Consider the following 25,388-nt stretch of genomic DNA (forward strand, 5'->3'; position numbering starts at 1 on the left):
TTCTTTTTTATGTTATGCCAAACATCTGTTAGCAAAACCATTAAAAATCTAAAGAGATAGTACTTACAGCACAGAGTTCTGTTGTTGGATGGCGAAGCAACTTAACAGAAACGAAAGTCTGCACACGCTATGTTCCCCTCAGGATTAATCATTGGCAGAACACAAACCTGTTTGTGAAGGTTAGGGCGTGTTCAGATTCTTTTTTATTTTTTGCCTTAGGTGATCTGTTTACACTGCAGCACAACCATGACACATTTGAATAGAATGACAGTATTTCCCTTGACAGTCCTTGTTGCAATGGTGATATAACTTTTAAAAATGTCACCATAATGTCACCAAAGTATGACTTTCTGACATAACTTAAAAGATTCATTGTATGACAATTTAGACACTCAAGATAAGTCAGTTAAATTAATAAATCTATAATAAATTTGATAAAATAATATAATTCTGTAATATACTTTAAAATCGATTATTTTGAATAAGCCGTTAGTAGGCCAATCTTTACTTTTTAGTTGTATGTTGCATGAGGTGTTTGTTGTCAAAGGTGTAAATGTGAGGAAACATAATCCTTTTCATAAATAAATCACTCAGTATTACATAAAGGCTATTTGCTTTCATGGGTGTAACAAAGGCTGGGTGCATGGATTGTTCATCTGTCCTGGTGTTTTGTATTATTCTAGTTTATTAGAGGTTTAAACACCAAACGTCTTCTTTGTTTCTATAAAAGTACTCTACCAGTTTTACTCTTACCAGGTTTTGGGTCTGTCGGATTTTTAAATGTTTTAAAATAAGCTTCTCCTTCTCACCAAGGCTGCATTTATTTCATCAAAAATACAGTACAAATTGTAAAATTGTGAAATATTATTGCACTATAAAATAACTGTTCCAAAAAAATTTTCAGCATAGTTAGTTTTCTGTTAACATTGTCATAAAAAACTTAAGCTAGAACACACGGCTGTACAATCAAATATTTAAACCCTGCTAAGACATTACCACATTTTTATTGTAGTAATATAATATCACATACATTTAAAAATTATACTCACTGTTTGTATTGTGGGACGGGGCAAAGCTCATAATTTCTGGACTGTTCTGCAAATTGGCTTTTTTGGACCATTTTAATTGATCCTGCTTCTTGTCCTTCTTCTTCTTCTTATTATTATTTAATCTTACTATTAATACTACTACAGTATTATTATTATTATTATTATTATTATTATTATTATTATTATTATTATTATTATTATTATTATTATTATTATTATTATTAATAATCTGCAGAATCCCATTATTGTGTATAATAAAAAGTTCTAGATTTTATGCTAAATTGTAACAGCTTATCAGGCAGACTTTTGATACACCTAAATAAAATGTACCGTGTAGAAAAAACTCCAAGTGAGGCTGTGTCTTTTCAAGGCTCTTAAGTATTCATATTAAATTTATTAAAGTAATCTGTGACTGTGTACAGGCTGTATTTGTTTGTGGAATGAATTCTTACAGTAAGGATGTTTTTAGTTTAAAGTCCCTTTAAAAAGCAGTTAACATGAAGCAATAATAATAGCAAGAGTAAAAAAAAAATCAAGTAGTATCACTGGTTGTGATTCAAGCATAATTTGAACAATATTGCTTCATTCAGGGTTTGTAATCCACAGGGGAAGTACAGAAGAGATGATACTAAAGCACGTCCAGCTCTTTGTGTCCCCCTGGTGGATAGTCTCCTCAAGGACAACACAGACGGCTGCGCTCTTGCTCTGCTGCTGCACTTCTACTGTCCTGATGCTGTGCCACTGGAAGGTACTGCTGCTGTTTAATGTGCATATCGGTCTTTCTCCTACCAAGTTTCTCACATAATATATCGTGAATTTTTTACATTCAGACAGCTACATTAGATATATATTTAGAGAATGACGCTAGTCCCTGAAGTGTGAGGATGATGGCAGTAAAAGGCCTTTTGGTCCTTATTGAGTTCTGGGACAACTAGTACTTGGTGATATTGTAAGCTCCTATTTAAAGGTATAGTTCACCCAAAATTGAAAGTTCGATCATAATATATGGTGTGTGTGTGTGTGTGTGTGTGTGTGTGTGTGTGTGTGTGTGTGTGTGTGTGTGTGTGTGTGTGTGAGTTTAAAACAATAATGCTTCAAAAATTATCATTGAATCCAAGACTGTGATATCAAAAATAAAACTCTTTAGCTTTTAGTATATAGAAAATAACAAATTTGAATGTTTGTTTATTGTTATGTTAATTATTTAAAAAGTGTCATTTTAATGGTTATGGAAGTGATCTATAAATGCATATTTTGTTTAAAAAAATGTTCTGGTCACAATTTAATTTGTCATAGAGAGTGTTTGTTAAGATACTGTAGTACAGCCATTCAGCCGAGGCCTGTACAAAGATAAACCCTCAACAAAATCCTCTGCCCCTGATCTGGCCCTGTAGATAGCAGACGTACAGCACAAACAGTATCAAGAAAACTACATTACCCACTAAACTCACTTTACGGTTCCTCATGACAGCACAATAACAGCATTCAGATCTTTACAGCATTCAGAATCACATGAAGGACACAGAGCATCTGGATCTGAATTAGTGTAAAACAGCGGCGTTTCTTTAAACTTTAAACTTGATTTAAAGGAAATTATTTGTACTACAAAATCCTTTTGATGACATTTTATTTAAAGACTAAAGACTATGAGAATGAGAGGGAAAGATAGGATTAATTTGACAGAGAGCTGTTACGTAATTGTACTACTATTCAAAAGTTTGTTATTTGTAAGATTTATTAAGGTTTTGTAAGATGTTTATTATGCTCACATTTAGGGCAGCATGATATTTGAAAAATCTGACATTCCAATATGTTGTTTCTTCGATATATATTGCGATATGAACACAATTTAAACCAGATGGCTTGAATAGCTCTATTTGGAAAGAAACCATTTATATTGATTGGAGTGTTTTTTTAAGGATGTGAGTCATGTACACAAAATAATAAACAAATTGCAAACAAATATTATTATAACAGAGCAATGAAAAAAGTAAAATAAACAGCGCTTTATGGATTTTCCATAGCGCCAAACAGTAGTCAGGTACAGAAATTGAATAATTGGGATCAACTATAATCTCAAGTCAACATTGCGTGTCCTGCGATGCGATTGCGGAAACACACATTGCGATATCAATGCTGAAATGATATATTGTGCAGCCCTACTCACCAAGCCTGCAGCTAAAAAATATTACGATTTTAAGTTTTTAATTAGAATGTATTTTAAAATGTGATCTTTTACTGTAATGCCAAAGCTACATTTTATTACTTTAGTCAGTGTCGCATGATCCTTCAGAAATTATTATAATATACTAAACTGGTGTTATTCTTAAGAAAGTTTCAGAATATTTTCATAATTTTTTTTAATGAATAGAAAGTTTGAAATTTTTTATTTATTTATTTAGAATAGAAAAAACTTTTTAAAAATGATATTTATTTTTGGGTTAGACAATTTTGGTAACACTTTACAATAAGGTTGTGTTAGTTAATGTTAGCTAGTGCATTTTATAACATGAACAATACATTTATTACAGTATTTATTCATGCTTGTTGATGATAATGTTAGTCGTTTATTGTTAGTTTGTTAACTCGGTGCATTAACTAATGTTAACAAGCATGAATTAGTATTTAATAATGCATTAGTAAATGGTGAATTATGATTAATAAATGATGTAACGTATTGTTCATACTTAGTTCATGTTAGTAAAAACATTAAAGAAAGTGGGACCAAAATTTTATAACATTTTAACAGTTTTTGTATCTTGAAAAGTTTTCTCCTTGCTGAATAAAATCCATAATTGCCTAAAACAAATGTCTGTATATGAGGGAGGAAGAAGAAATGAGCGAAAACAACAGACGGAGCAAGTAGGAGTGCGTGAATGTAAGTTTGAGAGAGAACAGAGGAGCAGTTATTCAAACATAAACACATCCCCACCCCGTGACTCTTTTAGGATTCTGCACAAAATTACATCACACGTTTTGTTCCTGCCCCTACACACTCCATTGGCTTCTGCTTGTTCTCAGTCTCCGCCCCCTCAGATCAGTTAATAACATCATTGGCCGTCATGTGTTTGTTTCCTCCCCGTCCAGATGTCTGCGTCAAAGAAACGATGTCATTGGCTGACAGCCTGTACAATCTCCAGCTGATCCAGGAGTTCTGCAAAGAAAACCTCAACAACTGCTGTCACTTCACCCTGGAGGACATGCTCTACGCCTCCAACACCATCAAGGTAAACCTGACTTTTAGTGAAATAAGGATTGATGGGTTTAAATCTAATCAATATACAGTATTACAATAAACAATATTTTTTCTTTTTCAAATATCTCCCAAATGATGTTTAACAGATCAAGGAAATTTTCACAGTATGTCTGATAATATTTTTTCTTCTGGAGAAAGTCTTATTTGTTTTATTTCGGCTAGAGTCAAAGCAGTTTTTAATTTTTTAATTTAATTTTTTAAAACCATTTTAAGGTCAATATTATTAGCCCCTTTAAGCTATATTTTTCCTGATAGTCTACAGAACAAACCATCGTTATACAATAACTTGCCTAATAACCCTAACCTGCCTAGTTAACCTAATTAACCTAGTTAAGCCTTTAAATGTCACTTTAAGCTGTATAGAAGTGTCTTGAAAAATATCTAATAAAATATTATTTACTGTCATCATGGCAAAGATAAAATAAATCAATTATTAGAAATGAGTTATTAAAACTATTATGTTTAGAAATGTGTTGAAAAATCTTCTCTCCATTAAACAGAAATTGGGGGAAAAAATAAACAGGGGGGCTAATAATTCAAGAGGATTATTATTTCGGACTTCGACTGTATATATTATCTTGAGATGTTTTGATTTGATGCCGGGTTGATTTTTTTAATGTTTCATGCATTTGTTTATCTTACTTGGCAATTAATCATTATTTGTTTTCACATGTTTACTTGAACAAACCTCCAACTAAAAATGATATTTTAAATCTCTTGTCCTGCACAATTTGCAGGAATCATGTTGCATGGCTTAAAGAGGAAATCTGGACAGTACTATAGTGATACTAATAGTAAGAAATATAGTTGATGTGCTGATTTTATTTCTGAAAGCAAAGATGTTTAAATTTATTGACAAGTGGAAAATTTGCATCTTTTTCCTCTGGTACGATTTAGCTTCTGATGTTTTCCTAGATGTTTCATAGTGAGTAAGGATGCATGTTATTTCAGTTTGGTCCAGTGTTAAACAAATTAGATAATCTACTTAAGTAATTTTGAGTTAAAATGGAGACTATTAGGAAAGTGTGGAGCTATTACACAACATTGCACTGCTGTTTAAAGGTAATTTGGTAAGAAATATATATATATATAATATATTAAGAAGTATCTTACCAGTGCTACATTTATTTGATGCAAGTATGTGATCAGAACTATAGCAGAAGTTTAATACTGTCAATAACTGAATGTGTTATTCAGTTATATATTAATAGTTTAATGTACTGTATATGTACATATACACACACACTCTCCGGCCACTTTATTAGGTACATCTTACTAGTTCCAGGTTGGATCCCTTTTGTTTTCAGAACTGCCTTAATCCTTCATGGCATAGATTCAACAAGATACTGGAAATATTCCTCAGAGATTTAGCTCTATAATGACATGATAGCATCACTCAGTTGCTGCAGATTTGTCGGCTGCACATCCATGATGACAATCTCTCATTTCACCACATCCCAAAAGTGCTCTATTGGATTGAGACCTGGTGACTGTGGAGGCCATTTGAGTACAGTGAACTCATTGTCGTGTTCAAGAAACCAGTCTGAGATGATTTGTGCTTTATGACATGGTGCGTTATCCTGCTGGAAGTAGCCATCCGAAGATGGGTACACTGTGGTCATAAAGGGATGGACATGGTCAGCAACAATACAGGTAGGCTGTGGCGTTAACACAATGCTCAGTTGGTACTAATGGGCCCAAGGTGTGCTAAGAAAAAATCCTCCACACCATTACACCACCAGCCTGAACTGTTGATACAAGGCAGGATGGATCCATGCTTTCATGTTGTTGATGCCAAATTCTGACCCTACCATCCGAATGTCACAGCAGAAATCGAGACTCATCAGACCAGGCAACGTTTTTCCAATCGTCTATTGTTTAATTTTAGTGAGCCTGTGTGAACTGTAGCCTCAGTTTGCTGTTCTTAGCTGACAGGAGTGGCACCCGATGTGGTCTTCTGCTGCTGTAGCCCATATGCCTCAAGGTTGGACATGTTGTGCTGTCAGAGATGCTCTTCTGCAGACCTTGGTTGTAACGAGTGGCTATTTGAGTTACTGTTGCCTTTCATCTGGAACCAGTCTGGCCATTCTCCTCTGACCTCTGGCATCAACAAGGCATTTGCGCACACAGAACTGGTGCTGACTGGATATTTTCTCTTTTTCAGACCATTCTCTGTAAAGCCTAGAGATGGTCTTGAGGGAAAATCCCAGTAGATCAGCAGTTTCTGAAATACTCAGACCAGCCCGTCTGGCACTAACAACCATGCCACGTTCAAAGTCACTTAAATCACCTTTCTTCCCCATTCTGATGCTCGGTTTGAACTGCAGCAGATTGTCTTGACCATGTCTACATGCCTAAAATCCTAAATACTTACGGTATATACTCACCGGCCACTTTATTAGGTACACCTGTCCAATTGCTTGTTAACCTATAATATAAAGTCAAGCCTGAAGTTATTACTTCCCCTGGAGTTCTAATCGTATAGATGGATGGATGGACGGACGGACGGACAGATAGATAGATAGATAGATAGATAGATAGATAGATAGATAGATAGATAGATAGATAGATAGATAGATAGATAGATAGATAGATAGATAGATAGATAGATAGAAGCAGAATTTTCAAAGCTCACTAACTAGTTTTTCAGACACTTCAACACATTGAGTAGGATGTTTCTTATTTTGATTATTGTTGTAATCTTACATGGTTTCCAGGATACAGACTCTGGGCACTTTCTCTGGTGATTTTCCACTGCTTTTCCTTTTTTTAGTTTGACTCTTATATGAATGAGTGATTACTGGAGAATTAGAGGGAACTTCAACAGGGCTAATGCAGGAAGGAAAAGACGAGCAGTGCGTGTTTTAAATCTGACCGTTCGGATAGATTGAGTCATGGTTTGTGTGTGTGTGTGTGTGTGTGTGTGTGTGTGTGTGTATGTGTATGTGCGTGTGTGTGTGTGTGTGTGTGTGTGTGTGTGTGTGTGTTTAAGCTCTGCCAAGTGTATCACCTCAGACAGTTATATTGGCAAAGCGGTTTGTCAAGATAAACACAGTCCATGCGCAGCCGTTACCTCACACTTCAAAACATACTTTTTGAACAAACGTGTTACATTTTTCCAAACTGGGATTCATGAATGTGTGGTCCGTTATGTAAACTATGTTAAAACATTCAGCCAATCACACGTTCTCAGCACAACACAAAGCTTCTTCTGAGTTCTTCGGTCAGTCAGGCTTTAAATATTGTGATTGCACTAAATGAGCTCTTTTTCATGAGTCTAACAAGCCCTTAACTATGGCAAAATAAAGGTGTCAGGACTGAATAACTGAGCAGAGAGTGCTCGGTCTGTTCTGTTCGTGTCAGGCTGTCCCGGTTGCTTTGTTTATCTTTTTTGGGTCAGAACACCCTTTAATGTACTGTAAGAGACTCTTTTCATGGCTGCTGCACTGTTGCTTTCAATAACCGCTCTGTATTAGGGTAAACGCTTATTTTGCTTTGTCATTACAGAATTTCAATAGTAATTTCAATTTCAATAGTAAACATATGCTTGTCACAACAGAACGTGACTTTTCATGTTGTGGCCCCTATATGGTGATCATAATCTAGGCTTCACTGCTACAATATTTAGATCGCATGACCCTCCTTAGTATTATTAAAAGGGATAGTTCACCCAAAAATAAAAATGAGCACACTATTTACTCACCCTTGTGTAGTTTCAAACCTTTATGAGAACACAAAAGAACATGCTGCTGGTATAGCTGGTACCCACTGACTTCCATCATATTTTTTTCGCTACTATAGAAGTCAATAGGTGCCAGCTACCATTATATTCTAACAAATATCTTTTTTGTGTATGTGTTTTGTGCAGAAAAAATTAATTCATGAAGGTTATGAACAAGAGTGGGTAGATGATGACACAATTTAAAGTTTGAGGTGAACTATTCCTTTAAGCAGTATAAAGTACATGTACTTTTTGTGGAGTGCAATATTAAATAATATGCAGGGCTCCGTTACAAGCTATAGTAGAACACTGACATCTTGCGGTTGAAGAGCAGAATTACAAGAGCAGCAAATCACCCACCTACATTTTTTAAATAAGAGATTGTGTAAAAATGTCTACATTTAAAAGCAGGGTTCCCATGCTCCTTGAAAGTACTTTAAAATCTTGTGCAAGAACTATGACAAATAATGCAAATTTTATCAATATATTTCAGAAACAGCATTTGAATTGTACAATTTTAACTTTTATTAAATTTCTGTGAACATGATTGTTTAAAATGGTCTTCTTTTTTTGAAATTGACACATTCAAAAATCATAATGTAAATGTTAAGTGTGAGTGAAATGTTAAGTACTTTCATGGCGCTACTTATGCTGAAGGTGTGAATTACAATGGTGTTTGATTTGAATTTAACAGTGCTTTAAAAAGTCCTTGAATTGGCTGTTTATGAAAGAGTGGGAACTCTCTAAGAGGCAATAATCTGCCCGATCTTCTCTGTATGGTTTTTGTTCTGTATAATTGTCTAATTACTTATTTTAATGTGTGTGTGTTTTCAGAGCAACTACCTTGTGTTTATGGCAGAGCTGTTCTGGTGGTGTGAAGTTGTGAAGCCGTCTTTTGTTCAGCCTCGCACTCTTAATTCCCAAGGTAATTTCGCTCACATTGGGTGATTTCATGCTTACTGTACATGTAGGCCTGTCAGATGAATCAATATATTGACTTATTGCACAACACATGGACATGACCTTAATCATTTTTGATGATGTAATATAAATTGCACAAATTCCAGCAACATTTTAGCTGATTGTTGAACATCTCTATCTCTATTGGAGGTGTCAGTGTCAGTATGGTTAAAATGACACTATAGTATTTACTATAAATTACTTTAGTGTATTTGCATGTGTGTGTCTGACAACTGAAATTAGATCTGATAGCAGATATCGCAGCTTCTGTTACTTTTTACCTTGCAATTTTTTGTTAATATTTATTATTATTTATTTAGGATAAATGTGTTTTCACATTCTGATTTCAATGCCTAATTATTAAACTATTAAAATGCTCAATTCTCAAGAATAAAATATTATGTGTTCTTTTAAAGAGTGTACTTGCATTGTGATATTGAATTGTCATTATATAATGAGTGGCATAAAACTGCCTTAAAATGACAATAATATCATTTATCGTGATATATTTTGGTGCAAAATATCATACGACAAAAAATAGATATTGTGACATGGGTATGTACATGTCGTGCAATTTATTGACTCACAGTTTGTTTCTATCATTTTTTTCTTTTTCTTTTGTAGCTTCTGACACATCTCACTCCAATAAAATGGCTCCCATAACCAAACAGAACCTAATCCACAGACCAGGCAGTCCCGAGCAAACTAGGTTTGTCTTTAGTGTGAGCTTTGCAAAAGAAAATGATTGTGAGTTTTTGCAAGTCTGGTTTCATATTCAAATAAATGTTCTCCTTTAGGTCGCAACCTAATAATGATAGCTCAGGTAAGACTTCTGAAATTCAAGTCATAATTTCATCTAGCAGCTCTCTTTAGTTTTATATCTATCTTGCTGCTCAACTGCTAAAACATGACTCCAGAAGTTGGTTTTATTTACATCAAACACACAATTTAAAGCTTGAATGCAGTGAATACATTTTTAAAATATATACATTAATTTGATTTATCAGGAAGTTAATGGTTGTTTCTTTTTCTTTCAGCAGTTATCAGGCGGTCGTCCTCCATGTCATATGTGGATAGCTGTGTAGGGACATGGCCTAAAGAGAAACGGTGTGTATCTACAACTAAACTTCTATCACTTACTGTCTGCATATGCTTCAGATATATAAATGTTTGTTTGTCCTCACCTCAGGTCTTCAGCTCATGGAATATCGTTTGAGATTCCTCTTGATGACAGGACGAGTTCATCTTCAGGACGTGGACTGAGCCGGTCAGTGAGCACAGAAGGTTTGGGTTTTAAAGTTCACCATGCGGCCAGAGGTATGCGGAGAAACCTTTCATTCCAGCCGGTTAATGGAAACGCTCACAGCAAAATACACGAGGAGGACGACGAAGAGTGCAACAGACCAATCAGCAGGCATCGTCTGGGGACCTACACTGGGTACGTCTTTTGTAACTTTTTGTCAAATTTTGACCTACAGTTTACTTAAAATTAAACATTTAGTGTAATTTACCTCTTGTGGTTTTGGAAAACAACATTTGTTTTGACAATCATTGCTCATATTTTCTCTAAAAAAAATCTGAAACATAGTTGATGTGCTGAAAATTTGATTTACAAGTGGAAAATTGCATATGTTTTTCTCTGTATGATTGGCTTCTGATGATCTCTTAGATGGTTCATAGTGAGTTGGATGCATGTTTTCCATTTGATTCTGTGTTAAAGGGCCACGAAACCGATTTAGCTCAAAGTGAATTGAAGATTAATTTTAATGGGACTTCAAAAGAATCAACTCTTTAAATCCGAACAAACGAATCATCCAGCGATCATTCGAATGGACAGTTGACTTCAACTACGGCTATTGCTATTAAAAATAAAGCCCATTTATGTTTAAGCACGGTAACAAAATTGAAGTTTGAGGCATTAGATTCATAAATATGCACACGCATCTTTCTTTCTACAAAATGAATCTTTATTAACTAATCTAACAGAAATCTAACCTAACACAAACACACATTCATACATGTTGTAGAGAAGAGTAAAGGAAGAATAATAACAGTTTGAGAGAGTGTAATAATGGAAAAAACTAATCAATTGAACTCTTCTATGGTATCTTTAGGGTTACGTTAAGTTTACACCAGTTCAGGGGTAATATGGGGGCATTACTTGTGTTTTGTGCGTGATGTGAAGAACTCCCTCTGTTGAGCCAAGTTCCCCATGTGGTTAGCTGGTGGTCGGCTCTTTGTCCTGTCAGGCTTGGAGTGGGGTGGAGTCTGTCGTTTGAAGTTTTTGAGGTGGCAAAAGGACTAGTCGTGTTGACTTCTGGTTTTGCGGTGCACTAAACTTAACTAGACTCTCAACGAAAAAAGAAAGAAAGAAAGGTATCAGAGATGTCTAAGCTGTGTGGTCAACCCATTTTTGTCAGGGTTCAAGTCTCTTCACTGGACCCGAAGAGAAGCTGTCCTGAGTTGGAATGTAACAACTCTCTGTCTTGGGGTCTGTGTCGGTTCTCCTTCTTCTTCTGGAGTTCTCTAGGGCCCGGCCTTTTACAAGGGTGGACTTGTAACACCCTCAGGAGCTGAGTTGACCAATAAGAAAGTTATTTTCCCATAGAAAGTTTTATGGGCCTTTTGTTGAGAAGCTTACTGATTTGCATATGCATTCAGTATGAATGTTGATTCAGAAATGTTTAACGTTTCTTAAAATGTTAATATGTTGCACGCATATTAACATAAAAAGTAAACGATCGTTCAGTACACCCTCTTAGCTCTTCAGAGACATCAAACATGAGCTATCTACAATCTTGTTTAGCTGTGGTAGTGTCAAAACATTGATTGCGGAAGGATTAAAACAGAGACCTGTTGCAAAACACCTCATTACACACAAAGAGGGAATATAAAGATTCACGTTAAAAGCATAAGTCTTAATCAAGTTATATAGGTGCTTGACCATGTCTCTGCGTCCAATCCAAGCAGGCATTCTTCCGTGTCGTAAATACCTTGGAATCGTATTACACACTGACCATCCAGTCTTTTCTGGGTAGGAGAGGCTGACGGTGTATTATTTGTTGAATAAAGCAAAGTAATTATGTGTCTGATCGGCTACATCTGTAACATTTATATATAATTTTTTTGCTGACAGTTTGTTACTATAATATATCTAAACTGTGTCAGTGGCAAGTTTATTGTTATTTTGAAATAACAGAATTCAATTCAATTAATGAGTTTCCCATGTTTCAGGTATACAAACGGCGTATCGACAGGTAACCCAAGTCCTCCGTATGATGCTCAGCCCAGCACTCCTAGTATAGAAGAAGCCCTGAAGATCATTCATGACTCTGAGCGACCCCACAGCAGCTTGCCGCCACCATCTGGGGAAAGCGCCTTTTTCTTGCACAACCCATCGTCCTCTAACTCTGCCTCTGACCCCAATGAACCAGAGGACTCGCTTAACAAGGCCAGAGCAGATGATGCTGACCTGAATTCCACCTCTACTGACATGGACACTGGAATCCACGTCCGTACAGAGGACATTCAGGATGGACAGGATGAGGATTCCTCCTTGAAGGACTACTCAGACATGGACCAGGACTATGAGGCTCGTTCCTGTCCACTTCCAGACACGTCCGGCAGTCCGTGCCCAAGTCTTTTGGGAACACGATCTCTGGCGACCAGCATGGCCTCCTCATTGGGCTCAGCAATACGCATGACCAGCTTTGCCGAACAGAAGTTTCGCAAACTAAACCACGGCGATGGCCGCAGCAGTGGCAGTGGTGGAAACACACCTGAAACTGCAGAACTGAACGTCACAACTCCAGGAGCGTCCGGGACAGTTCGGTCAGTTACTCCTGATGCACGTAGTCCTGCGCGAATCACGTCCCCTCGTGATCCCTCACACCTTCTGGCATCCGAAATGGTGCAGTTGAAGATGAAGCTGGAGGAGAAACGCAGAGCCATCGAGGCCCAGAAGAAGAAAGTGGAAGCAGCTTTCACGCGTCACCGTCAGCGAATGGGCAGAACCGCCTTCCTCAATGTGGTCAGACGTAAAGGAGTCGTTTCGCCACTTGGGGACAGCAGTGAAGGCCCTGACGGTCGAGAAAAAACAACCAATGATCCAGAACCCCAAAAGTCACCCTTAACTTTAAACGACTCCAATGCTAGGCTTGAGAGATGCCGACCAGATGGCGCTCCACCAAAATCTCCTCTGGAGGATGCAGGAGTAGAGGTGGACCTGACAGAGTACACTCGGTCAATCGAGCGATTGAACACGTCTCTGGGTTTCCTGCAGTCGGAGATGCAGCGTTTGGCGCAGCAGCAGGAGCGAATCATGCAGATGCGTGAACACCAGAGTTGGGTGATTTCACCACCTGATCCTTCACCGCGGAAACAATTTCGTGAACTGCGCAGTAGCAGTGTAGTTGGCCGAGGTTCGGTGGGATCGCTCTCTCCTATTTTATCATCCACTGGCTCTCCGCGCACTACACACCGCTCACCTTCTACAATCAAAAGGAAATCGGCATCTTTCCATGCAAGGACGCCACGAACGCCAAGACCCAATGACCTTAAGGTCACTCCCTTCAGCCGCATGCTCAACACGCCACAGTCTGTGGACAGCCTTCCTCGACTTAGACGTGTATTACCAAGTCAGCCGCAAATCAGTTCATTCGCCTATTTGGGATCTGATGAAAGAGCTTTAAGTAAAGAGCAAAGCGCTAAAGAAAAGCCATGTAAACCTGAATCCAAAGACACAGCTGCAGATCAGATGAGTGAAAAGCAGAAAGAGGAAAAAAGAGATGCTGGAGACAGTGACAAACTCACAAAAGCATTGACATCTGAGGTCACAGCCAGTGGGAACACAAATGAGAAAGAGTCTGAGGAGAGTAAGGATTTGATTGAGGTTCCTCTCTCGGTTCTGAAGCCTCTAGATGGACATGAGTTGGAGAGCAGCAGGGAAACAGAGACTGGGCTAGAATCCAAACCAGACCAGAAGATGTGCTGTGGGTTCTTCTACAGGGTGAGACTCTAATATTGCATGTCGAAGCAGTGAGGGTTTACTGACATTTTCGCTGAACTTGCTGCTTTAATTAACAGTATTTGCCTAAAATGTTCATGTTGATTAACCACTGAAGACTGGAGTAGTCCTACTGACATTGTAGCATGAGACACAAAGGGGCCAACTTAACCAATAAGTGAGTTAAGTGGCCACTTAAGGCCCTGGGGAATTAGTAGGCCTCGACCAATGCCAAAAAGCTTATAGTAATCATAAAGCTCTTTTATAAATCTTCCGTCATATAGTCCTATGATCTGCACGTATGAGGAAGGCGCTGACAATATGCAAGATATTGAAATAGTTTTGAATGCGACCACATGATTTACGACCACAGGCGCTCTATGTGCATTATTATAAATAAAACAGCAGGGCGCACATTTGCTATTATCCTCTGCAAGTCATTTGTCCAAGTCTTCATTTATTCAGTGCTACAGCCGAGCACCTAAAATTTAATACCTGAAAGTTTCGTAAGTTTAGATGATTTTTATACAATTTTTATACATAAAAATATTTTATGATTAATAAAAAAATATTAAAAAGCAGAGACTAAACCAAAGCAAAGTGAAAGTGATAAACTGCAATGTATGATTTTTTTTCAGGGTGGAATGTTAAAATATATTAGGCTACTCAATTCCACTGGACTTAATTTTCTAAGGCCTTTAAATGATTTAATGGCTTAAGACAGTTCAAATTGTTGACTGACTAGTAGTTTATTTATCATGTTGGAATAAAGAATCTACTAAATTACAGGGAAAAAATATATTCTGTGAGCAAAAGATCTCTAAACCGAGTTAGTGGCGCCATCTAGCTGCGGTGTGTGGATCTTTTCCGAAATTGAGGAGAAAAATTTGATTAAGTATTAGCATTAAGCTGCTTATACATCCTATATAAATATATGCAGCAATTCGAGTAGAGTATAAAGGTAGATGGAGTGTGCAAGAGTGAGAACATTTGGGGAAAAAATTGAAATAAGACAAACAATGAAACCCCAGCCGAGCTGAAAGGAGAAAAGATAAAAAAAAATGTGGCTAAACTCCCCAAAGTCACTTCTTTTTTCGTATTTAGTTTTATATTAAGAACAGGAAGTTTCTGCTGTAAATTTATTTTTAAAAATGAATAAAATTGCCAAAAAAAAAAAAAAAAAAAGAATCTACAAAGAAAAAAAAAGAGAATGTTTTGATTTTCAATGCTAGGGCCCTCAAATCACTAAGTCGGTCCCTGGAGACATTTGTAATTATGAATGTTGAAAACGGTTTCTGCAAATTAAATTTTTGTGCTACAATTTTTTTTCTTCTTCAACCCATGATGCACTTACCAATGTCAAACTGTACAAATTTGGTATGATAAGCGCAAAAAATAGGGAAATTATTCACCTTGGAGACATTAAATTGAACAAAGAGGTGTCAGTAAAAACATTTCAAATTTTACAAAAGATTTCTAACAATAACAACATTGTACTACAGATGAAAGAATTATTGAGCACCAAACCAGCATATTCAAATCATCTAAATTAGTCTTTTGTGTTGTTTTATTAGAATTTAAATCATTCTAAATTAGTGCTTTTTAAAAAGGACCTTCTGTGTTTTGAAAACGTTTGTTTTTCTTCATGACACAGTGTTCTGTGAATGAGTATTTTGTGCATCCAACTCAACATGAGGCTGTCTGTCAGACTGAATGATTGTTTTGTCTGTGGCTGTGATTCAGGATGACCTGCAGGGAGAGGAAGACATTGCACAGAAGAAAGCGGCTCTGATGGAGAAGAGGCTGCGGAGGGAGAAGGAGATGCAGATCAAGAAGCAGCAACAGGAGGCTGAGATAGAACAGAAGAAAGAAGCAGCACGGTATGAACATACACCAACACTACACAGTAAAAGGTCAAATGCACTTATCAACTAAATTTGGTTGTCAGGATGGGTCAATTAGAGAACCTTGACATATTTTTGTCTTTTACTTAAGCTGAACAAATAGTTGTTAATGATGCAATGAAGAAACCAACAAATGAGTGCAAATCCATATAAAAACAACTTTATGGCCCCTATTATTCACCCAGTGCATTAAGGCGCAAGACGTGTTTGGCTCGATTTCTTGCTATTTTCAGACCAGCGCAACCCTAATTTTCACATTGTGTGCCACATTGTTTAAATAGCAAAATTTATTTGCAGCGCTTTGTGGACTCTTGGGTGTGCTGGTCAAGAAAGGAGGTGTGCGCATTGCTATTTTGAGGAACTTAAATAGACGCAATTGACCTATAAACAACTAAAAGCTGGTCTCAAGTCCAGCGCGTTAGTAATGTGCCTATGTTGGTCCAAAAGCTTATACATTGCTTAATACACACAGGATGTACAGCAATACACAAATATCTTACATATGAAAAAAAGGATTAAAATGTTACAAAACCATGAAGGGGGGAGCTTTTTTCAGCTTATTCATGATAATTTGCATTTCAGTTTATTCAGGACAATTTGCATTCGTATAATATCATTATTGTTAGCAGAATTATTTATTATATGAATATTTATATTTGTTTTATTAAAAACAAGTTTAGATTTGTCTACCTGTCAGGTTTTTTACCATATGGGGCAAAAGAATAGGACATGTGTTTGGATATAACTCATTTATCATTTAACTTCACATATCTCATAACTTCATTATTCGCTTGCTGGAAATTTAGAATTCGCTTGCTGGAATTTAGAAATCGTTTTGAAACAAATCTTTGTGATTAACAAACTAAATTAAATATGTAGGCTGATAGATGTCTTCAGTGGAGTGAGTACAACACCATTCCCTTACTCCACGAAAGTAAAGGAGTAAAATAAAGAGTAAAAGTAAAGTAAAGAGAAAGTAAAGAGGCCGAATGGAGGAGCCTCATTCTTTATCTGTTTAACTGTTTTCTTGCTAGTGAAGCGTTCAGTTTTTCCACACACAAAGTCCGCCATGTAAATAGCAAATGCGCCATGGCGCAACGCAACTAATTCTTAAAGGGAATGGGAGATGAGACTCTGATTGGTTTAATGCAAGTTATGCTCATAACACACCATAACTTATTAAGAAAATAACCACAACACTGTTAGACCATGCACCAGGGTGCAGACTGTATTTTTCCATCCTTAAATTAGCAAGAGTGGATTCAGACATGCTCTGAATGCTTTTGTGCCATGCGCTTTAGACTTTGCGCTCAGATTGTTAAAATACTTCGTTAACTCTATAAACTGGGTTGTGTAAACTCAAAGAAAACATTTTAAACACTGCATTTGTTGAAAATGCAAAATAAAAGTGTTAAAAATATATTTAAAAAGTAATTGGTTTAAAAAAAGTAGTGATGCACTGATATGGATTTTTTGCCCGATATCAATAACCGATAACTCTTCAGACTTTGAGGCCGATAGCCAATATATATAGGCCGATAAATATAAATATTTCAAACTGATATATTTTATACAGCAAACTTCATAAAAGCTTGAACTTCTCTTATGAACTGAATAGTCTATACTCAAAGCAAAAAAGCTTTAATTTTAAAATTGCAAGGTGATTATATTGACCAATATTCATGATTTCACATAAATTAGCATGCAAAAAAATATTATTTCCTTTTCTTCATAGCAAATTAACATGCAACTTGAATGTTGCATAAAAAATAGGGTAAATGACAAAATATGATTTAATTAACAAGCAAGTTAAATATCTTTTAAATAAAATGAAAATGAAAGAGCTAAGGACTGAAACCAGCTCAAATGTTCTTGAATAAAATGTCTTACAGTGATGTAGATATGTAGAAATATGTAATGCCCGAAAAAGCCTTTTTTAGAGGTGTTTTGACAGTTCAGAGCCACCGTACAAGCGAAAAAAGCTAAAAAATGCGACACATATTCATCCTATTTGCCGTTTTAGATTCTTTTGAACACATGTAGCTGCTGCTTATAAATCAGAGAACGCTTCTATGTTTGTTCTTGCTGTTTATAAAAATTATCGATGAAAAGTTTGAGAAACCGCTGTGAGTTTTACTCAACTGCGGGTGCAGATTTGCCCTAGGAGTCAGGTTTTAAAACACCTGATCATTAAGCACAGATGACTTTATGACAAACGCAGAGCATAATATAAAGAGAATGTGCGGTGAGTTGAGAGCCCCAATGCTGGATTCAGTGACCGGCGCACCTCTCCCCCATGCTGTGAAGGCTGTGGTCGGTGTGGTCACCGTTCACCTAGAGCGCCAGTTTAGCTTGCTGGGTGCAATTTAGACAACTCACCTCGAACCTGAGCTGAATTATTTTGAAACTTGACTGCAAGTGTGTAGGAACAGCTGACGATTCGTAAACAAAGCGGCACATGTCGCGTTTTCAATGTGGCTTTACACGTGATATGAGAATATAAAGAGTTAACCTGATACAGTACACGCGGTTAGCTAGAGTAAACGAGGCAACAATTTTAATCGCACGTACTTACACTTGTGAAATGGAGGAAGAAACTGATCCATGATGCAGATGCACTGATCCATGTTCTGACAGTCTTTACTGATCCTTCCTTTAACAAACGGCCGATAAAGTTTTCTTTGTAAGCATGTAGTTTACAGAAGCACTCGAACTGCTCAAGGCTGGGCTATAATGCGGAGCTTTCATCTTTGGGTAGACTGTCAATAATATCCATCTGCACAGCGTAACTTCATTCGACCGGTGTCTGTGTGTGTGTGTTTGTGTGTGTGGCTTTTTTTGTGTGCAACTACTTGTGTTTCGTAGTCGCGTCATCACGAAACACCTAATGACTTGTTATCAAGACGACTCGTTGGAAGCACTATGAGTCGACCCTTTTATAGATGAATCAATAGTTTTAAACACTGTACACTTACAGATTTAAGCCTTAGCTGGATATTTCACTTCACTTAGAGCTGTTACACACTACATGGATGGGCATTTTCAAAAATCCATAAAATGGGCTCTTTAAACATATCTACAATGATAAGGAACATGATTACTTACTGAGTTATAACGCACAGCAATACCACACGAAGAAAGGACGGATTTTTAAGGAATAAACAGTGTGAGGAGAGATCCATTATAGTGCACTGGACAAGTCTGAACAAGTTCCACATGCGCGAGGCTGGCAGTTCTGTACAACTCCGTGATTTATCAGCTTAAAGATATCGGACTAATTTAGACATCGGACCGATAACGATAATCTTAAAAATAGCATTTATCGGCCGATAATGATATGGCCGCCAATATATCGTGCATCCCTAAAAAAAAACATTTTGATCAGTCATTAGCTATGTTTTCATATAAAGATGCAAATTAAACTAATGTGCAAAACTGGAATATTGCATAAAAACATTTGCAAATAAAGCACTTTTCCATCCAATGAGTCAAAGAGAACAAAATCATCTATTCCTAGTAAACTGGTGCCAAATATCAAAATACATAAATGTTATTGTTAATTATTAGTATTAATTAACTATTAGTATGTTTTTATGAAAATTTTTTATTGATGATTAATTGACAGTTAATTCACATTTCTTGTTAGTAGAACTTGCACTGCCAAACATAAACCCATGTTACTATGTCATTAAACATACAAAATTAAACCTGTACATATTTGCTGAATTCCTGTTTCAGTATGAAAGCGGAAGAGGAACGTCAGAAAAAGGAAGATGAGAAGGCGAGACGGGACTTCATAAAACATGAGTATATGAGGAGGAAGCAGCTGAAACTGATGGAGGACATGGACAGTGTCATTAAGCCCTGTCCTCCTGGAGCCAAGCAGAAGAAACCACGGCCCAAATCTATGCACAGAGACATCATGGAGTCTCCAAAACCTCCAACACGGACAGCCACAGGTACAACAGCAATACAAGCTTTCAGATGAGATGTTAAACTGAGGTCCCGACTCTCTGGTCATTAAAAATCTCATGGCGCTACTTTTAAAGAAGTAGGGGTGAAACCCTGGTGTCCTGGGCAAAATTTCTCCCTTGGCCCTTAGCGATCATGGCCTCCCAATCATCCCCATCCACCGAATTGGCTCTATCATTGTCTCTCCACTCCACCAATAGCTGGCGTGTGGTGAGCGCACTGGCGCTGTTGTCCTGGGGCTCATCGCATCATTCAAGTCGATGCTGCACACTGGTGGTGGTGTGGAGAAACCCCCTTCATGATTGTGAATCGCTTTGGTTGTATGTATATATAGATAGACATTACATTACACTACATTATAAGCTGCTAGTGTGCATGACGTTTTTGTCAGTGACATTTTAAACCTGCTAAAGACCATATATAATTTGCGAAGTATTCAACAATTTTAACCTATTTTAATATTTTTGAATACTATTATACTATTTTAGGCAAGGCAAGTTTATTTATATAGCACATTTCAAACACAGTGGCAATTCAAATTGCTTTACATAAACAGGAATAAAAGAAACAAATTTAAGAGAAATAAAAACTAATAATAAAAATGGTAAAAATAAATAAACAAGCATAAAACCAGATAAAATGTGTTCTAAAAGAATGAAAAAGAAGAGAAAAACATAATAGTGTGATCTGTCGGACGCAGCACAGTGCTCATTCAGTAAAGGCACAGCTAAACAGATGTGTTTTCAGTCTTGATTTGAATGTGCCTAATGTTGGAGCACATCTGATCATTTCTGGAAGCTGATTCCAGCAGTGAGGGGCACAGTAGCTAAAAGCCGATTCACCCTGCTTTGACTGAACTCTTGGAAGTTCTAGTTTATATGATCCTAAAGATCTGAGTGATCTGTTAGATTTGTATTCAGTGAGCATATCTGCATTAAAACAAGTAAATTGCATTTCAGACATGGACCCAAAGAATGATTGTTTATTGAAAAAGTATGTTACATACATATATACAAGTATATATAGACAATTTTAACAATTATTTTTACACTATATATTAAAAATAAAATTTTGTAAAATTAATTTAACAAATGAAGGCAACGCAGTGGCGGAGTAGGTTATTGCTGTCGCCTTACAGCAAGAAGGTCGCTGGTTCAAGCCTCGGCTGGGTCAGTTGGCGTTTCTGTGTGGAGTTTGCATGTTCTCCCTGCGTTCGCGTGGGTTTCCTCCGGGTGCTCCGGTTTCCCCTCACAGTCCAAAGACATGTGGTACAGGTGAATTGGGTAGGCTAAATTGTCCGTAGTGTATGTGTGTGTGAATAAGTGTGTATGTGTTTCCCAGTGATGGGTTGCAGCTGGAAGGGCATCTGCTGCATAAAACAAATGCTGAATGAGTTAGTGGTTAATTCCGCTGTGGCGACCCCGGATTAATAAAGTGACTAAGCCGAAAAGAAAATGAATGAATAATTTAACAAATATTGCACATTTTAAGTCTTGAAGCATTTGCTTGTTTATAAAAACGATTAATTTTTAAGAACTTTTTCTCTGGGTCAGGATGAACTTTCTTTTTTTTTACATGAATAACTAACATACAGTTGAAGTCAGAATTATTAGCCCCCCTGTGTATTTTTTTCCTCAATTTCTGTTTAACGGACAGATTTCAACACATTTCTAAACATAATAGTTTTAATAACTCATTTCTAATAACCGATTTATTTTCTTTGCCATGATGACAGTAAATAATATTTTACTAGATATTTTTCAAGACACTTCTATACAGCTTAAAGTGACATTTAAAGGCTTAACTAGGTTAATTAGGTTAACTAGGCAGGTTAGGGTAATTAAGCAAGTTATTGTATAATGATGGTTTGTTCTGTAGACTATTGGGGAAAAAAATTGCTTAAAGGGGCTAATAATTTTGACCTAAAAATGGCTTTTAAAAAATTAAAAACTGCTTTTATTCTAACTGAAATAAAACAAATAAGACTTTCTCCAGAAGAAAGAAATATTATCAGACATACTGTGGAAATTTCCTTGCTCTGTTAAACATCATTTGGGAAAAAAGAAAAAAAATCAAAGGGGAGGTAATAATTCTGACTTCAACTGTACCTGTATTTTTATTTTTTAATTTAAGAATTAATATTTGTATATATATTTTTTTAGTATTTAGAATGTAATAATATATTTATAGTAATGATAAATCTACATTTTAATTTTTTATAAAAATTCATATTTTTAATAATAGTAATATATCTCTGTATATTGGTGTAACAGAGGCCAGCTAGTAAAGTGCAGGTACACCTCACTTCTCTGACCTCAAAAGGTGCTCGAGTGTCTAGAGGCCATGGTCTTAAGCCTCCTTGTTAGAGCAACCGACTCCCATACAAAGGATCACCGGTTTGATCCCAGCTCAGACTGGGTTGGGTGCAGTAGGACTGGTGGGTTACATGTGGGGGCTCGTCCGGGATGGGAGTGAGGATTAGGGGGGTGAGTGTAACGGAGGCCAGCCAGCGAAGTGCTATGTAGGTAAACCTCACTCCTCTGACCTCTAAAGGTGCTGTAGCGACAGACGCTAGAGACCATGGTCTTTAGCCTCCTTGTTGATTTGCCACTGTGTATGAAATGTGCTATATAAATAAACTTGCCTTGCCTTGTTAGAGCAACCGACCCCCATACAAAAATCACCAGTTCGATCCCAGCTCACACTGGGTTGGGTGCAGTAGGACCGGTGGTTTACATTAGCATATTCTTTTTTTAAACTGTATTAAAACTATACACTTAAAATAGTTTGCAATTTGCCAAAACAGGCTAAAAACAGGACAATTATGTGTATGATTATGCGTAATATTGTGTGTTTATGTCTACAGGGTCACGTCCTCGTGGATATTCAGTGTCCAGCATATCACTCGCCTCCCTGAACTTAGCAGACAATGAGAGCATCCAATCAGATAAGAGAACATCCAGGTGAGACTATAGCTAATTCACTATAAGATATCATTCAAGTACAGGGAATACAATGACAGTTTCTATTGAGTCACACACTCTTATATTAATCAGTACCAGCTCCTAAGTTCCTAACCCTATGTGTGTGGTGTGTGTGTTTTGTCTGTGCTGGTTGCTCAGAGGCAGCAGACTGTCTCCTGGTAGTCTGTGTTTCTTTCTGAGCTCTCCTAAAGGGAGAAAGGGAAGGTCAGTTTGCGGACGGCATCACACTCATGTCATCAGCTCATGGGGCCGATCGATGTCATTTCAGCTTCAGTGACGGACAAACTCATTCGCTTTTTACAGATCAGTTCACCCATTGATCAGCTGTTGTATAGTCATCACTTTGGTATCATTTATGTGATAAAACAATCAGTGGGACAGCATACAACATGGCAGTACTTGCTTACATTATTTATTTATTTATTTTGCAGTTTTGTGGTGACTTCCTTATTATTTCCACAAAAACAGCTCATCTTTTAGCAGTTGTTTGAGACTCAGTTTAGCAGTGTGTCTTAAATGTATAGTCCACCTAAAAATTTAAGATATAATTTTGCCTTCCACTATACATGAATGTGTGTATTTACTGCATACCTGTCAACATTGGGATGTGAAAAAAAGGGATATGACCCATACCCCCTCTCCACCCCCTCCCTCATCTGGAGCTGTTTCATTGTAAATAAACAGTTAAAAGGTCAGTAATATGTTTTATTATTATTATTTACAAAAGAAAAAATAAATAGGAAACATTAGCTGCAAAAAAGTTAGCAAACAGTTCAGCTGGTTAAAATTAAAAGCTTATAAAGAAATAGAATCAAGTTATTAAATCTTATCTAGTGTTCATTCCTGCTAAATAGTGTCAGGTTTTTAGCAGAAATTCACCCTCCAGGGGGCGCTTATGACGGTTATACAGGGTTAAGGGGTTTAGGGTTACTTAGTGTTAGGGTTCAGGGTTATTTAGGGTTAAGGGTTTAGGGTTATTTAGTGTTAGGATTTAGGGTTATTTAGTGTTAGGATTTAGGGTTAAGGGTTTAGTGTTATTTGGTGTTAGGGTTTAGGGTTATTTAGTGTTAGGGTTAAGGGTTTAGGGTTATTTAGTGTTTGGATTTAGGGTTAAGGGTTTAGGGTTATTTAGTGTTTGGATTTAGGGTTAAGGGTTTAGGGTTATTATGTGTTAGGGTTAAGGGTTTATGGTTATTTAGTGTTAGGGTTTAGGGTTATTTAGTGTTAGGATTTAGGGTTAAGGGTTTAGGGTTATTTAGTGTTAGGGTTTAGGGTTAAGGGTTTAGGATTATTTGTGTTAGGGTTTAGTGTTAGGGTTTAGGGTTAAGGGTTTAGGGTTATTTAGTGTTAGGGTTTAGGGTTAAGGGTTTAGAATTAAGGGTTTGGCTTAGGTTAGAGTTAGATTTTAATCTTTTCTTCACTGTAAAACGTACACATTCTGATTAAAGAGCAACGAATGAGTCTCATTTATTTAGATTTTTTGTTTAATTTGATTGAAAAACAGAGGTGTCACTTTAAAAATGCACACATCTAACGTTATAATGAAAGCATTCGACTGCTTTCTTAACTTCTATGCTCATTTTTAAAAAAAAAATACCCACCAAGATCGACATCTTTTATGTTATTATTATATTTATATGTCTGTTCAAACACGCACCCAAAACCCAGGCATTCCCTCCGCTTCAAATCACGTGTACAGAATCCGTTTGGGAAACTGCATCTGTTTATTACTAAGGAGCATGTCAACTGACAGTCACGCACCGCTATATGGACAGTCACGCACTGCTATATGCTATATAGGATTGCATAGGAGGGGCAACAGCGTTTTTATATTTTTTCAAGTGTTTTCATGCCTAAATAAAATGAAAGCACAGAAAACTCACATTTAAGAGCGAGAAGTGTCCCATGGGGGTTTAGCGGTATGGGATACGTATATTATTATTATTATTATTCATAGAAAGATTGAAATTCATTCTTGCCATACTGATAAACTTCCAGTGAACAATACACGCAATGCAGTGCCACAACACGCAACCTGATTACCTCAGGTACAGATTATGTGCTTTATTTAGTGTTAAATGCTACTAATGTGAGTTTAAATATCATTTTACGTGACATTTATTGCCATACTACTGAAAGCATAGCAGATAGTTTACCTCAGATCTTGAAAATAAAATAACTGGCAAACGGTTTGAAAATGAATGTCTGACTTAATCGAAACCAACAATATCAATCACTCAGCCTATGCACTTTTAATAAAGTTAAATGGGTTGGTTAGATTATAACCCTTACCATACAATTGGAGTGCAGTGGCTGATATTTAATGAATGGCTGGTATATAAATGTTTCTGTCGCATCGCATTTGGCTCAGACAGTCTCATGTTTTTACAATTTTTTAAAAACCAAAATATAAAACGGGACTAAAATTCTATTAAATTCTGTCCATTGAATTATTTGAGAATGAAGGGGGCCTCATGGTGGTTTGTAGACCTTAAGAACATTGTGTACATTGTAAATAAGGAAGCATAATCGGACAT

The 25,388-nt window shown here is 36.7% G+C and overlaps 1 protein-coding gene across 3 annotated transcripts in view; it reads left to right on the top strand.

Annotated features, from left to right (window-relative positions):
• Positions 1-25,388, top strand: part of camsap2b (calmodulin regulated spectrin-associated protein family, member 2b) — a 94,881-nt gene that overhangs the window by 63,809 nt on the left and 5,684 nt on the right. The window contains exons 5-15 of one of the 3 annotated variants that reach the window (XM_056480738.1): positions 1,656-1,797; positions 4,137-4,276; positions 8,861-8,951; positions 9,611-9,695; positions 9,784-9,809; positions 10,024-10,093; positions 10,176-10,424; positions 12,221-13,994; positions 15,735-15,871; positions 19,634-19,854; positions 22,734-22,830. In XM_056480738.1, coding sequence (XP_056336713.1) covers positions 1,656-1,797; positions 4,137-4,276; positions 8,861-8,951; positions 9,611-9,695; positions 9,784-9,809; positions 10,024-10,093; positions 10,176-10,424; positions 12,221-13,994; positions 15,735-15,871; positions 19,634-19,854; positions 22,734-22,830 — 3,032 coding nt within the window. The remainder of the gene's footprint in view (positions 1-1,655; positions 1,798-4,136; positions 4,277-8,860; positions 8,952-9,610; positions 9,696-9,783; positions 9,810-10,023; positions 10,094-10,175; positions 10,425-12,220; positions 13,995-15,734; positions 15,872-19,633; positions 19,855-22,733; positions 22,831-25,388) is intronic. The other 2 variants (XM_056480745.1, XM_056480753.1) reach the window with 2 other exon arrangements.

Source organism: Danio aesculapii, chromosome 2 (genome assembly GCF_903798145.1).
Source record: "Danio aesculapii chromosome 2, fDanAes4.1, whole genome shotgun sequence".
Taxonomy (NCBI): Eukaryota; Metazoa; Chordata; class Actinopteri; order Cypriniformes; family Danionidae; genus Danio; species Danio aesculapii.